Source organism: Eupeodes corollae, chromosome 1, assembly GCF_945859685.1.
Source record: "Eupeodes corollae chromosome 1, idEupCoro1.1, whole genome shotgun sequence".
In the NCBI taxonomy this organism is placed as follows: domain Eukaryota; kingdom Metazoa; phylum Arthropoda; class Insecta; order Diptera; family Syrphidae; genus Eupeodes; species Eupeodes corollae.
This window is the reverse complement of record NC_079147.1, coordinates 11,268,795-11,284,348: the sequence shown is the minus strand read 5'-3', so window position 1 is coordinate 11,284,348 and position 15,554 is coordinate 11,268,795. Positions and strand designations below refer to the sequence as shown.

The window sequence follows — 15,554 nt, the reverse complement described above, 5'->3', positions numbered from 1 at the left end:
TGTCTCCAGTTTCACACGCCAAGTTGGTTGAGGTCCTCTCCCACCTGGATGCGCAACCTGAGTCGCGGTCTGCCTCTACTGCGCCGTCCCTCGGGATTGGATCCGTAGACCTTCCGGGTTTGAGCGTTGATGTCCATCCGCTCTACTTGACCTAGCCATCTAAGCCGTTGGACTTTAATTCTGCTAACTAGATCAGTGTCGCTGTACAGCCCGTACATTTCGTCGTTATATCTTCTCTTCCATTCTCCATCTATGCATTCGGGACCATAAATCACCCGAAGAATTTTTTTCTGGAAGCATCCTTAGACGGTCTCATCCGGGACGATGAGTGTCTTATAAATGGTGATTTTAAATGCTCGAGAGAGGACTATACTTCTCAATTGCCTTCTAAGTCCAAAGAAGGAGCGATTTGCAAGAGTTATTCTTCGTTTGATTTCAGCGCTGGTGCCGTTGTCTGTATTAATAGCGGTGCCTAGGTAGACAAAGTCCTTAACTACCTCAAAGTTATAGCTCCATGGTGACGTTTTGTCCAAGACGTCGTCGTTCAGTGTCCTTTTTTGATGACAGCATATACTTGGTCTTGCCCTCATTGACCACTAAACCCATCTTCTTCGCTTCCGTTGCAATGCTCAAAAACGCTCCACTGACATCACGCTTTGATCTTCCAATTATGTCAATAATATATTGGAAGATTGTGCCTCTAGTGTTGACGGTTAAGTTTTGCACAATTCTTTACAGAACGATGTTGAAGAAGTCGCATGACAGTGCATCGCCTTGTCTAAAACTTTATTTGACATCAAATGCATCGGTAAGATCTTTTTCGACCTTGATAGAGCAGCGTGCATTCTCATTCTGCACAAACAGATAAGTTTGACAGGGATGCCAAAACTAGACATTGCTCTGTAGCTCTATGGATGCTGTCATACGCGGCTTTAAAATCGATAAAGAGATGGTGGGTATCGATTTGAAGCTCCTGGGTTTTTTCCAAGATCTGCCGTAGTGTGAATATTTGGTCGATAGTGGACTTTCCTTGTCTGAAGCCACACTGATAAGGACCAAAATTAATTTTATAAGACGTTGTCAAAAATAAATACACTTATTTTGAGAAAATTGCACTGAGGCATTATATAATCAAAAATAATGAAAACAAAAATTGAAATGTCAGTGGACTTAAAAATCGATCAAAGTGCGACTCAATAAAAAACCAAGTGATACTTGACACTTGAAAATGACGAAGATTTATTTGAAAGGTACTGCCAAGTTTATAATTAGACTTCCAAATATTGAAGATTAAACTTGAATGAGATGTTTGCCAAAAACTCCAAGTCTACAAGTATTAACAGAATGGCGATAAGATTGTTCGCTTCTCCAAACTTAATAAATAAATTGGCGCAACAGTCCATGAAGAACCATGGCCTAGTGACTTACAACTCTCAACAGTACCCGTGAAAAAAGTTAGGTGGCACAGGCAGGGATTGAACCCAAGACCCCTTGCATCACAGTCCAACGCACTTTTTTTTTTTTAATTCATTTTTATTAATTCATTCCTATCTTAAAGTTAGACAAAAATTCATAAAACACTCTAAGTTAAACTATAACACTTAAAACTTATGCCTTTCGGCCCTAAGATCTATTTTACTTCATTTAAATTGTATTTTTTTTGTATTTATTAGATAATTTGAAAAAAAACTAGTATCAATATCCTTTTTTATTTTTACTTACAAACTACTTAAAATAAGGTCCTCAAATCCAACGCACTAACCATCACGCTACGAGTACTACTTCTCCAAACTGACATACATAATACTGTAGGTCCCTTCCATTCCTGACAAGATTACTTGCACACAGGAATTTTCGAAAGTTGTGAGTCATTAGGCCCTAATTCTCAACGGACTGTTGCGCGACCTTATTTATTTATTTTTCTTTTTTCATGGAAAAGCAGGTGTCTAACCTGAATATTAAATTTGACACGGGCTTAAAATATTACTATTAATATCTTGTAGAACACAACAAGTTAAGATTGGAGATACATACTCAAAGGAAATGCAGTATACATCAGGTGTACCGCAAGGTAGCCACCTAGGTCCGCTCCTTTTCACAATGTTTGTCAACGATATTGTCTCGGTCTTTAATTATTGTGAATGCTTATTATATGCGGATGATCTGAAAATATTTTCAAAAGTTTCGAGTTTTGACGATTGTCAACTTATGCAATCTGACATTGATTCTTTACCAAATTGGTGTCACATCAATAGCCTTAAATTGAATATCAAAAAGTTTAACACGATTTCTTTTTGATAGGCTTTCAAGTATTTAAGACTTAGGAGTTATTTTTGATTCCCAATTTTCTTTCAAAGGTCATTTCGATTATTTGGTTCCTAAGGCCAACTCGCTGGTAGGTTTCATAAAACGAAATGGGAAAGACTTTAAAGATCCTTTCGTGTTATTATCCTTGTACATATCTCTCGTCAGATCTACTTTGGAATACGTAAATGTTATTTGGAGTCCTATTTATATAGTTCATTCGGATCGGATTGAAAAGATTCAATGACGATTTAAAAAATATATATTTAAGAAAGTGGGTTGAAACTTTTGTCCTAGATATGAGGCTAGATGCCAATTTCTTGGAATAAAGTCGTTACAATCAAGAAGAAAAATTCATAGTGTAATGCTTATTAGAGAGTTACTATGCTAGCATATTAAATATCCATCTCTCCTTGCCTTGGTACCAATCTATGTTATCGCTAGGTCTAATAGAGCTGGAGTCTTCTTATTCCAAAGAATTCATATGACAAATTTTGGTAGTAATGAAATATTTTAATGAAGTATCTTCAAATATTGACATTTTTAATCTTAATCGTAATTAATTTAAAACTGCAGTATTATATTTATTCACTTTTTAATTTTATTTTGAAGTGCTTATATCTGTTAGCTGTAAAATTGCTTGTAGATTAAATAAATAAATAAAATAAATAAATATGCCTCATTGTCATTAAATGTACCGAAAATGACGCGTCTATTTTTAAATACCTGATATGCCAAAGACAGTGTGAGCTTTAATAAAATAAGGACTGGTTGAAAAGGATATGGCGGTGTACATTGGTTTTGAATTCTTGGACATAGCAATTGCAGGGAAAGAGAGAATCTCTAAAGAACGAATCTATGTATTTATGACCGAAGTAACTGACTTACTTACTTAAGTCCTTAGACCTGTTAAGTCCGTTGGGAACCCTTTAAGGGTCATAGGGCCTATACTACGCTTACGTGCCATCGTGTACAGTTTCCGGAGATGTGTTTCAGCTCCCTTCAACTCTTGCTTAGTAACGCTGATTCCGCCTCGACTGTGCTGCGCCATGTGCTTCTCGGTCGTCGTCCAGTTCTACTTCCTTCTTGTGTGAGCGGATTTCAGCTTAGTCGTTACCTTTTCGAAGTCTATGTCCAATCCATTGCCACTTACCTATTATAGAGTCTATAGGTACCCGGCCTATCCTTCTCTGAAGGACCTCATTTGATTTACGGTTTGACTAGAAATCCTTAGGATGCTACCTAGACATCTATTCACGAAGGTTTGCAGCTTTCTTGTTATGGTTGAAGCAATCTTCCAAGTACTGCAATCAAAAAGAAACACAGATTCGACATTTGTGCGAAACAGTCGTAGCTTTGTTCTTAAGCTGATAGAGTTATTCCTCAAAATTTTTGACAATTACCGAACGCCGGTTTTGCTTTGCCGATGCAGCAGATTTCGTCTTGTTCCGCCTTCGATTGAAACGATGCTTCCAAGGTATTGAAACCTCTCCACTTTTTCCACCGGTTGCAAGAAAATGTTTATTTGAGAGGATGGTCGGGTTCCGAGGCTGATCATTTCAGCCACACAACTCCTGCTTCTCTTTCCACACTTGTTGTCATTTGATGGAGATCCATGATCCTATGAAAGAGTAAACAAAAATCGTCCGCGTAATCCAAATGCCTTAAATAGGATGTGAAAGTCCATTGGATCCCTCCGCTACCCGACAAAGCTGCAGCAGTATATCGCTTATAACCAACAAAAACAATATTAGCGACAGAATACTGCCCTGTCTGACTCCGCTACGGATTTCAAAATCACCTGACAACCTACCATCTTTTTTCTGTGATGCCTCTCCTCCATAAAGCTAACCAGTTATATTCCCTGTTAACGCTATCAAGGTACGTTCCAGTATGAGTTTTGCTACTATTTTAAAACGGCAGGTAGAGCACAAATTACTCTCCAATTTTAGCACTTTGTTAGATCTCCTTTTTTTGGGAGCTTGACGATAATTCCCTTCTTCCACTCATCGGGGAAGTTTTCAGTTGTCCAGGCTTCTTTTATAAGCTGATGAAGTAGTTCACTTGATGACGTTGGCGCTGCTTGTAAAAGCTTTGCGGGAATTCCATGAAGTACTACCCATTTGTTGTTCTTAAACGCTTTCTTAAATTGCGGCAACGATCTCATCTTGACTGGGAGGTTGCGGATTCGGGAATTAGTTTGTTTGGGCGCTTCAGAAGGCTGCACGTTTTTTGCAAACACTTTGTTTAAAGCCGAGGAACAGTGTCCTTTTCACTTGTAGGCAGATCCTCTTTGATAGTAAAGGCATTCTTTCTTTTCGTCAGATGCAAGCTCCGATTGGGCGTAACACTGTATAATGGTGACGGGTCGTACTATACTCTGAAACCTAGTTATGATAAGCCCTTCCCCCAAGGGGCTCACACGAAATAAGGCTTCTGATTGCCATTTTTTTAGGAGTAACCAGCTTCCCGATCGTTTCCTGGATCGTGACCAGAATAGAGCAGTACAGTGTTACGTGTCGTTGACTTGTATTTGCCCGATCCCAACCATCGCACTTCGCTAAACCCAAATAAATCTATCCTGTACCGCAGAAATTCTCTCTCTAATTGGAGGAATCTGGCATTGTTTAGACCTTCACTCCTTGCGTCCAGAAGCATCCTCACATTCCAGAAATTAATCTTTTTCCGGGTACAATAGCGAAAAGCCATCAACGAGTTATCATTAATTATCCAAGGCGTGATTTTGGTTTCCATAGCGGGATGGAGTTCAGTTACGAAGAATGATAATCTCCGTAACCTATCCTGATGAGGCATGAAACTTTGCCCTTGCAATTAAGCTAACTTCTGTAGATAGGGATACACAAGTAATTGCCCGGGCCCACCACGAGGAGGTAAAGCAAGAACTTTGACATGGCAAGAAAGTTGAATTGCCGGCCTAACCCAAGTTTTTGGCTTGAAAACGCTCAAAAACAATGATTAAAATGTTATTGACTTAAAACTTCTATTTAACGTTTGTTTTAATTGCATATTTTGTTTGGAATTTTAACATCTTGAGGTATTAAACTAAATTGACTTTATATACGTCACAGTTCGTTGAGAACAACAGTCCGTTTAGAACCAAGGGCTAGTGACTTACAACTCTCAACCACTCCTGTGTGCGAGTACTGTTGTCAGGGGTGGATGGGACCTACAGTTTTAAGCCGAATCCGAACGGCTAATTGGAGAAAGACCTTTTCATAACAAGAATTACTCTTGAAGAATTCGTCAATTCCTCGCAGGAGGCGTCACTTGGTAGTTTCCAATATTAGTTAGAGTTTGTATAATATTGTCAAAATGTATGCTTAAACAAAGTTAACCAAATTAAAGATAACCACACTTTTATCTATCAGATTATGCTTTTACGTTATCAGATAAAGTTTCTGGGTTTTTATATATTAGATACCTACTATATTACTGTTAGTATATTTAGATCTTAAATTTTACTTGCATTAGTCCTCAAAAATGTTTAAGAACATAAAAGTCTTACAATAAATTGTTGCATATAAAAACTGACTATTCGTATAATTTTATAATCTCAATTTTATATAATGATTGAAAAATTAAATTCCAACACTTTTCTCTGATCTATAAGACTTTTCCTGTTTTTAGGTTTATAGATACTTACTTTGTTCCCTAAACTTATATTTTATTACAGTGTCTAGAACCTGTTGACCTCTTAACTATATTTTTTATTTAAAATAATTTATTCTATAAATTTCGTCATTTTCTTCATAATTTCGGCATTCTTTACAACTAAAAAAGAGGCATAAATCTTTCTTTTTTAAACTTCACCACTTATAAATTCTACTTTTACTGAAACTATAAAAATACTCCACAAAATTCCTTTTCACAAAAAAAAAAAAACTTTTAAAATTGAAGTAGAAAAGCCGAAAATACTTACAAAATATATCAAGTCAGAGACAGCATACTTCACTTTGTATGTTCTACCAACCCAACCCCCATAACCGACTAGGATAAGAAAAAATATGGACATAATTTGACGATACATAAGAAAATCAGCCAGCAACAAATAACTTTAATTTATCATTTTTTTTGTTTTCATATAAAGGGTGTTTCAGTATAAAGTTAAACCTGATTTTTAACAAAATAATGACAGTTTCTTTTGTTTACAATAATCATTTAAATTTTTTAACTTTAAGGTAAATTATTGAAAATTATATAAATTATACACAAAAAGTTCAAAACCAAGTTTTTCAAATGTCATAAGTAGAGCAAGGAAAAATATATCTGACAGCTGTCAAATTTTTCGTTTAGTGCGTCTGAAATTTCTTGCATACATAATATCTTCAAAATTTTTACTGAATTATTACTACAAAAACTATACTTGAATCTGTCATTATATTTGATAAATAAAGAGTCTTACGAAAAAATTTGGCCTGATTTGTGTCAAAATAATGACAGTTAGAAAAAAATTGTATGTTCAAAATAATCATCCTAATTTTTTCAACTTTATAGGAAGTTATTGAAAATGATGGCAGTCATACATAAAAAGTTCAAAATCAAGTTTTTTCAAAGGTCATGAGTAGAGCAGTTAAACAAATTTAGCTGACAGCTGTCAAATGTATTCTTTTAGCGTATTCAACACTTTTCTCTTCACATTGCGTCAAATTAAGTTTTTGCTTAAATTTTAGGACATCCTTTAAAAATCTGACAAAAACATGCCCCCAGTTCCATTGGCACTGCTCTGCTCTGTTGATTCTTATTTAAGACTGTTTGTTTGGCATTTCTCTATGAGCTTGTTTTCTAGTATAGTCATTTCCCCTTGGGTTTGGCTCATTTTCTCGTCGTCTTTTTTTTATTCTATTCTTGTTAAGAATAACCTACGACCTCCGAGCGGGAATTATTCACAGTTTTCTTCTTCATTATATCCGGTATGTTGTATGTTTTTGTGTTTGTTGTTGTTTTTATTCGACGAGAGGATCTGAGAACGGCTGTTGCTGCCGTTCCAATGAAAACGAGATGCCCCTGGCTGACTTTTAAGCCCTAAGTGGCTTATAGGGGGTAACAAAACGAACTGGCATGTACTGTACACATTCTATAGATGGTTTAAACTTTATTTTGTTATATTTCTTTTTTCCTCCTCAACAAAATTAATAGTCTTGTGGAGTCGAGGTTTGTTCGTAAGGAAAATAAGACCAACAAAAATTCCTTAAGTTTATGAAGCATTTATTTTAAAATTTATTACTTCTCGTCGTCGTCCTGTTACTCCTATACCAACAAAATACTTTGAATCTAATTATGTGAATCTCATTTTTTTCTTGCAGATGATTTTACAAAATTTGACAACGAATTCAATGTACGAGGTCAAAGTAGCAGCTGCAACTTACAGCGTTATAAATCCAAAGAAGATAGTTCCTGGACGATATTCCGAGCCAAAGAAGGTAAATTAAAATCCTAAAAAAAGAAATTCCAAATCTAAAGAAAATTTTGAAGTTTTGTTTTGTAATGAAAAAGTCATCAAGTGTGTTCTTGGAAGGAAGTTAAATTTTTGTTTCTTGACTCCAAAGGAAATTGAGTTGTTTCCTTTTTTTGAGAGTTAGTTTATGTTGCAAATTGTTTTTCTACGGTGCACGTATTGTTAAGTGGTTTTTAAAGTAGCCCCTTACAGTTTATCTAACGAGTCGAGTAAATAGGTTGGAAAATGAAAGTGTACTTAGATACGGTTTTAAAAAGTATCCTTAATAGACCACTGACTTTTGCTCGGATGAATAGATTTAAATGATAATAATTCTTTCGGTTGCCACCTTGAGGGGAGTAAAATGAATAGGAAGAACCTTAAACATTTCCAGAATTCCTTGAGACATCAAACAATTTAGGACACGCCTTGTAATTAATCCCCATAAAGTGACATATAAAATGTTTAAAAATAGAATTATTTTTAATGTTCGAAAAATCTTAAACTCATGACTTTTTATTTTTACATTGAACAAAATACCAACATACTTAAAAAATTCGATAATGGCAGACACCGTCAAAAAACAACAACATCACCCTGAAAATATCATTCATTCTGAAAATAAAATCTTCACACCTTGTTGTAAAATAAATTTATAAAAAAAGTACTTTAATGACATCATAACGATGGAAAATATTTATTTATGAGGCGTAAAAAACACGACTTGATTCAGTGTTTTTTTTTTAACATCGTAATATTTTGTTCTTGCTTTTTTTTGTGTTAAGGTATGAACACACAATTTTATGGTTACCGTTAATGAAATCAACCGTGAACTATGAGAATTTACTTTATGTGCGAACATTGCATTTACATTACAATGTATATTCGACTCGTACTCGTACGTTATGTAGAGATGTAGTTACTTTCCGTTTCATTGAGATATTTTTCTGAGTACTGTTTGATGGGTTGGTATTCAGGAAACTCGTAAAAATAAAAATTAAATTACAAACAATTTATTTAAAGCGTTTAAGGCAGTTAGGCTAGTGAGTTAAAAATCAATTATAGGGTGATACTAAACGGTTTTTGGTAATAATTTGTATGCATAATTTCGAAGAAATGGGTGTTGGTTATTTAAAAACTGATACATATATTTCGAAATAAACTAATTGAAAGAAATATTCCAGGAAAACTCATTTTATAAAGCTTGGGATTGTGAATCGCATTGAATTTTTTGAATTGCAAGTAATGGAGAAATATCAGTTTAATATTTCCAATAGGTAATCATGTGTAAGTTTTTAGAAACTAGTTGAATTCAATATTTTACAAACGAACAATTTTGAAAGATAAGGTTTTGTAATTTTCAGATTGTTACGACTTGTATTTAAACAAAAATGTTGAAAGTTGTCAAAGTCTCAATGATATTGGAATATTTTACTGTTTATCTCCAATAACAATGGTCAAAGCGGACAAATCAAATTCTAACCACTAAATTTTCTAAAAGTTTGCATATTATTTTGTTCTTACGACTTTAAACAACTTAAAATATAATGTCCCTCGAATATCATCGTCTAATCAAAATTGTGAAAAGTCTGGAAATTTGATTGAAATAAATCAAAAATGTCTGCTTTAAAATGATCTCAATTACTACGTTATCAATAAAATTTCACATGACGGAACTTATTCCATCAATTGGCTATCAATTTTGCCACATCATTCTCTATACTGGTCCAACAATGTCGGGATGAATCATCCTGCCTTATTAGGCTGAAGGAATCAAACAGCTGGTTGTCAAAACCTATCTTTACAGAAAGTCAGGCAGCTGTCAAAGCCATTAACTCGGCCATATCCTCATCTAAATTGGTCCAGAAATGTCGCGATGAGCTTGCGAGCCTGAATTTTAACCTCGGTGTCACCCTGATCTGGGTTCCGGGCCATAGTGGTATCGTGGGAAATGAACGGGCTGACGAGCTAGCCAGGCAATGTTTGTTGCTTTTAATAGATCAGTCCTGGATTATTGTATGGAATCCATTTTATATGACATTTTTCAATTTCAGATGAATTCTATTTGAACCATGGATGAATGCACAATTTAGCAACGCGTTAAATTTATTCAGGCTCTCACCATCGTCTGGTTTAAGTATGTACGGATCTTTTAAACCCTTTGAGTTTCGAATTACAAACTCTATCATTGAATTAGCTTTACTTATTTTGAAGTCCATGTAATGATTAAAAAAATTTCTGTGTACAAACTCTTTCTAAAACAATATTAATAAAATACTCAGCAAATAATGGAGGTGAACGACGTGTGAAGGAAAACCTTAAACTTTTAGAAAAATTAAAAAGCATTTTGTTTTTGCTACATCCTTCTTGAAACACAAAACAAAAAAGGATTTAAAATTTATGAAAAATGTTTTGATTATCTACAAACATAATACATTATGTGTTTTTCTTGCAAAATTGTTGAGCGTTTAGAAATAACAACGATATTTTAAAATGTATGGCGTCAAGAAAATAAATTTTATTATTTTCAATTGAACTTAATAACAAAAGTAACAGAAATTTGTTATTTTTATTTAAATGAATTTTTGGACAACATGTTTTCGATAGTACAAGGTTTTCCAATAATAAGTTCCAAATGTAACTAACAGAATTATTTTTTAATTGAAATCCATGGATTTTTGTTTTATTGTGCTACGTCTTCAGCACAATATCATTTTCACGAAATTTTCCATGAGAAATTTGCACATTTGCGGCTGTATGTCCTCTATAACTGCACGAATTCCAAGTCTTCAATAGATTATGGATGTCGATTTCATCAATATTTTCATATTAATCATAGCCCGCTAGCGCAATGCATTCACCGTAATAGTTGCACCAACTTCATGTTCAAGTTCCTGGTGACCAAAAAATACAATGTGATTTTTGATTCCAAATATCGTCAAGTAGTCGACAAACCTAGGTTTTCGTCCACACCATACTCTATAGCAGCAACATTTGCAGTTCTGTTTGATCTAACGCATAGGTTTCGAAAGGCTGAGAATGTATTTCTTGACCACCCAAACGAGCTTTAGTTTTGCAAAATGTTCACCATTTTTGTATACATTGCCGAAGTGTAACGTTAGTTAGTAGTTGCGTAGTTTTTACTTGTCAAGTGTAAAAGCTGCTGTTCCAAAGGAAACTTTCTATTTAAAAACCCTTTATATTACCTATATTCGTAAACATTCAATTTTTGTATTTAAGATTTACTTCGAATTTTAAAAGACCAAACTTTGGTGTGGTGTTCATTATTGAATCCATTTTCCCTTATGCATCCTATTTTTTCAGGATCATTAAACAGTATCGGTATCAATTGAAGACAAAATATTTCGCCAATATTCGTAGAGTCTTACCGTAGTGAGTTTGCATCTCTTCTGAAAAAAAAACCTAGACAGACTCAACAGCTTTATCCTTAACGACTCTTTTTTTTCGGGCAGCGCTGATTGTAGACGTGAAATGCTTGAAACTCTAAACACCATAATCTAGTTCTTGTTCAAATTATGTTATACTGTTATTACAAGAAAGAGCACTTCCTGGGCTATTAATACCACCATTTATGCTAAAACTGCAAGACAGTAAAATGGCAAGAAACTACATTACATTAAATGTGCCTAGTAGAGAACGCAGGACCTTGAGCAGCCTAGTTGCAGTAAGGTGATAACAACAAAAGACAGAAGGACAGAAGAGAAAGAACAACAGAAAGAAAGAAACACACGACAACAGCTCGCGGTAGGTTTCGAGACGGTCCTCCATCTTTCTAATAACCACGCTCACTGATGCTTGATTTCGGTGATCGATGGGATCCGACTAGGCCGTTGCCTTTATTTTTCTTTTTTAAGAAATTATCTTAAAAAAATGCTTCTATCTCAATCATGTACCGAAGACATAAAGACAGGGTAAGGTAGTTGTTATCCCGAAAGTGGTACATGGGTCCTACTTGAATCGATTCAAAAATCACTTACTCACTTCGTTGTGAAAAATTTTATTCCAGAATGGATATGGACAATACTGTCTTTAAACTTTATGTGAGAAATATCGAGGTATCATTCCAGATCCCAAACTAAACTGGAAATAACACATTGACCTTCAATCGAAGGTGATTTTGTGGACGTACACAGCAGTTGTACGACCTATTTAGTTACATGCATTCATTGTTATATAGCCTGCGCTAACAAGAAACACAACATCGACAAACTAAAAAAGGTTCAAAGAATAGCTAGTATCGGCACTACAGGGACCCTGATCGATCCAGCCCAATAGATGCGTTTAATGTTATTCTGCATCTACTAAACCAAGGCCTACACTGAATACTGCACCCGTGCCTTAAACCTCAGTAAGGTTTTTAACGTCATCTTTCGTGCCAGAAAGGATTGGAAAAATGAAAATGTTACGAAAGTCCCCTATCTTTAATGACGGGGAGACAAATGTAGAGGATGCAAGCCAATAAATCTTTTATGAAGACAGATTTTCAAGCTCAAATATCCACATTTTTCACTTATTCATCTTCTAAAAACATGCTTTTTAAAATGTTTAACTTCCAATAGGAAATTATTGTAATGGGTCCAATTTGCATTTCTTTACGTTTCAAGGTCCCTAGAGTTGAAAACAAATTTTGAGAGATGTCTGTGCGTGCCTGTGTACGTACGTAGTTTCAGCTAGGAAAACTATATCGCGAACATCAGTCCTGGAAACTTCTTTCCTCTTATATCAATACAACCTTTCACCGAATCAGTTATGTCATTTATGTGTAAAATAAAGAGAAAAGTACTTAAAACGCATCCTTGCTTAACGCCAATTGACGTACCAACTCATCTGAAACAGAATTTCCATCCCAAACTCGTGCGACATTTTCTTCGTACATGACTCTAATGACAAATATGAGTTTAGTTTAGATTCCATATTTCTAAGGCTTGTAAAAGAGTGCTTTCCGGGGATTTGAATCAAAAGCTGCTCGAAAATCCACAAAAAAAGCATAAATCTTTTTTTCTTTACTTTTATAAATATCAGCAATATTTATTAATGAAAAATTTGGGCAATTGTCAAGTAGTTTTTCCTAAAGGCAGCTTGGAATTCATTTAATATTTTCTCAGATTTAAGCCACTCGTTGTGTCTATAATGTAATTATTTACTGCTGTATTTGATGGATCTTCAAAATTACCTTTTGTATGTAGCGGAAAAATAATTGCCGTTCGAAAACTCTCGGGGACGTCAGCGGTGTCGAAAATTCTGTTGTACTCCGAAGTTAGAAGCCGTAAGAAATCTGGTGTAATATTCGAGTTGATAAGCTTAAAATTTTCTGTCATTATTTGCAATTAATAAACTAGAATTTAAGCAACTCAATTGAAAAAAATCATAAAATAATAATTATTTTTACCTGATAGCCTTGCATTTATGGCGTTTTGTAGACCAGGATTTGAAGCAATTATACCAAAATGAATATTTAAATATTTCCACTTAACTCCATTCCTATTCATTCGTTTCTATAGTAAAGATTAAATTGAAATTCTTTGTTTTTCAAGGCATACAAAAATAATAACTATGCAAACTACGCGTATTCTTAAAACTTTTCAGTCATGCAAACGTTTGTTTCCTTTGAACAAATTTCATCTTAAAAAATGCGTACAGTTTTTCCTCAAAAACAAAGTCACTTCAAATGTGGGTATAAAATATAAAAATTATTTTCTAGACAAAACAACATCTCAAATTTTAAGTCAACCATGGCAACACAATAAAAGCAAAAATTCTTCAAGTTTTTTTTATTTGTTTGTCAATCTTTCTATCAAAGCATAAGTCGTTTGACTTTTGTACTTTATCAATCTTTTCCTTTACTTCTCAAAATAAAATTATTTTTATAAATTTCTTTATAAATTTCTTCTTTTATTTATGCTTGACAACCACAACTTTACTATCTCGTGGTTTTATCTTTCTCGGAAAATTCTTCTAATTGCTTTTACCACCTACCTACCCATCTACTACTTTACAGAACCATCCCTTGTTGCATTGATATACATCATCATCAACAAAAACAACAACAAATAAAACGAAAAAAAATCAAGCCTTCTCGTCTTAAAATTTAAATTAAAAGAAGAAAAATCAAAGCATAGCATAAAGTTTGTTCTTAAGTTTTCCATAGAAAAACGTTGAAGTAAACTGCATACCTACTGCGATTTCCAGGTCACTTATTGCATAAATCAAAGGTTAACTCACTGCCAAAGGACTTTTGAACTCATCTTAATTATGCTTAATGCACTTGCTTTTGGCATCATTTTATATTTTCTTTTTTTCTTCTTTTTTCGTTGTATTTTTACTAATTTTTTATTTTTTTTTGTCATCCCAAAGAAAACCAGAAGAACGCATTATCATCGGCCAGGCATTAATCACGCCACACTTAACATTCATTTTCCTGGAATTATTTCCTGGAGGTCACATTAATATTAAACTTTTGTCTTTTATTTTATATTTTTTGCCTTTTGTTAATTTTTTTTTAAATACACCTTCTTCTACCTCAGAAGGACTCAAGAGTTCGGTGTATAAAGCGGTAGGGTCCTTATGCAGGAAAATTAACAAAAGCGATCTCCATAATGAATTTACATTCTCACCAGCAGCAGGACGACAGGTACTGCTTTTGACAAATATTCCATGGAATACGTGATTTTTTTAGGGAGGGTAGATTTTTTTATCCTCATGTTGGATATTTTTTCATCCTTTATTTATTGCTCGGCGTGGGGGGATTGTCTCCCCCTGGCGCACTCATGTTTATGTTTATCTGACACATACATGCACTTGTTTTTTTAAAGTATTTTATTAAAAGTTGTATCTTCTGTTTGTGTGATATTTGTTTTTTTTTCTGTTTTCGGAAAAAAGTTGAATCCTTTCTTCTCTAAGCCCGGATGACATGAATAATTATACTAACGTCCTTTCTATTAAAAAATTGTATTTATTTTTTTCTGTTGTTATGTTTTGTATTTGAAAAAATAAACTTTAACAAAAGAGTGCAACCAACAATAGGTGCACATACCCTATAAATAAACGTTTTTTGAAGAAAAGACTTCTGCAGTTTTCTATTAACAGGAAAAAAATGTATAAACATTGTTTTTTGTGTGAAAAGTTTGACTATGAAAATCTGAATTCAATTTAAAACATAAAATTAGAGTTAAAATACATACAAATTTTTTAACCGTTATTCCTGGAATATAATCAGGAATCCATAGGAACAACAAGGTCAATAGTTAAATTTGTATTATCGTCTAGGTTTGGTTTCCTAAATTTTTAAGTTTTAACTTAAACCGATGGATATTTTAGAAATTGCAGTCAAAATCAGCCCTTTGCTGTCCGACCTGGAAAACGCCGTTTTGATATAATACACTTGTAAGACCTTTGTATTAAAAAAAAATTAGCATTTTGTCGCGATCAGAAAGGAAATCAGGTCTTTAAATTTTCATCTCAGAAAATTACTCAAGATTGTTAAAGATTGCATGCCAGAAAGTTCAGATTCTAGAAATGGCCAGATTAGGTTATCTTGTATGGAGTGATGCATCCGTTTAGGCCGAGAAACACTACACTTGGATCTCTTTGAATTCGTTTAAAGGATGGTTTGTGAGGATTAAGGTTGAGGGTGCCTCCCTGAACCATCCTGATTTTAAAAACTTTGGCATTTGTATAGAAAATGAAAGGTATTTTCTTTCGTCTCCTCGTCCTCACATCCTTTACATAAATCGGATTAGCTGAAACCCATTCTTTTCATGTGGGTGTCCAATGA

General features: G+C 34.1%; 1 protein-coding gene across 5 annotated transcripts in view; it reads left to right on the top strand.

Annotated features, from left to right (window-relative positions):
* Nucleotides 1-15,554, top strand: part of LOC129938749 (tyrosine-protein phosphatase 99A) — a 771,051-nt gene that overhangs the window by 672,605 nt on the left and 82,892 nt on the right. For all 5 annotated transcript variants that reach the window (XM_056046478.1, XM_056046480.1, XM_056046477.1 and 2 more), the window contains one exon: nucleotides 7,629-7,745. In XM_056046478.1, coding sequence (XP_055902453.1) covers nucleotides 7,629-7,745 — 117 coding nt within the window. The remainder of the gene's footprint in view (nucleotides 1-7,628; nucleotides 7,746-15,554) is intronic.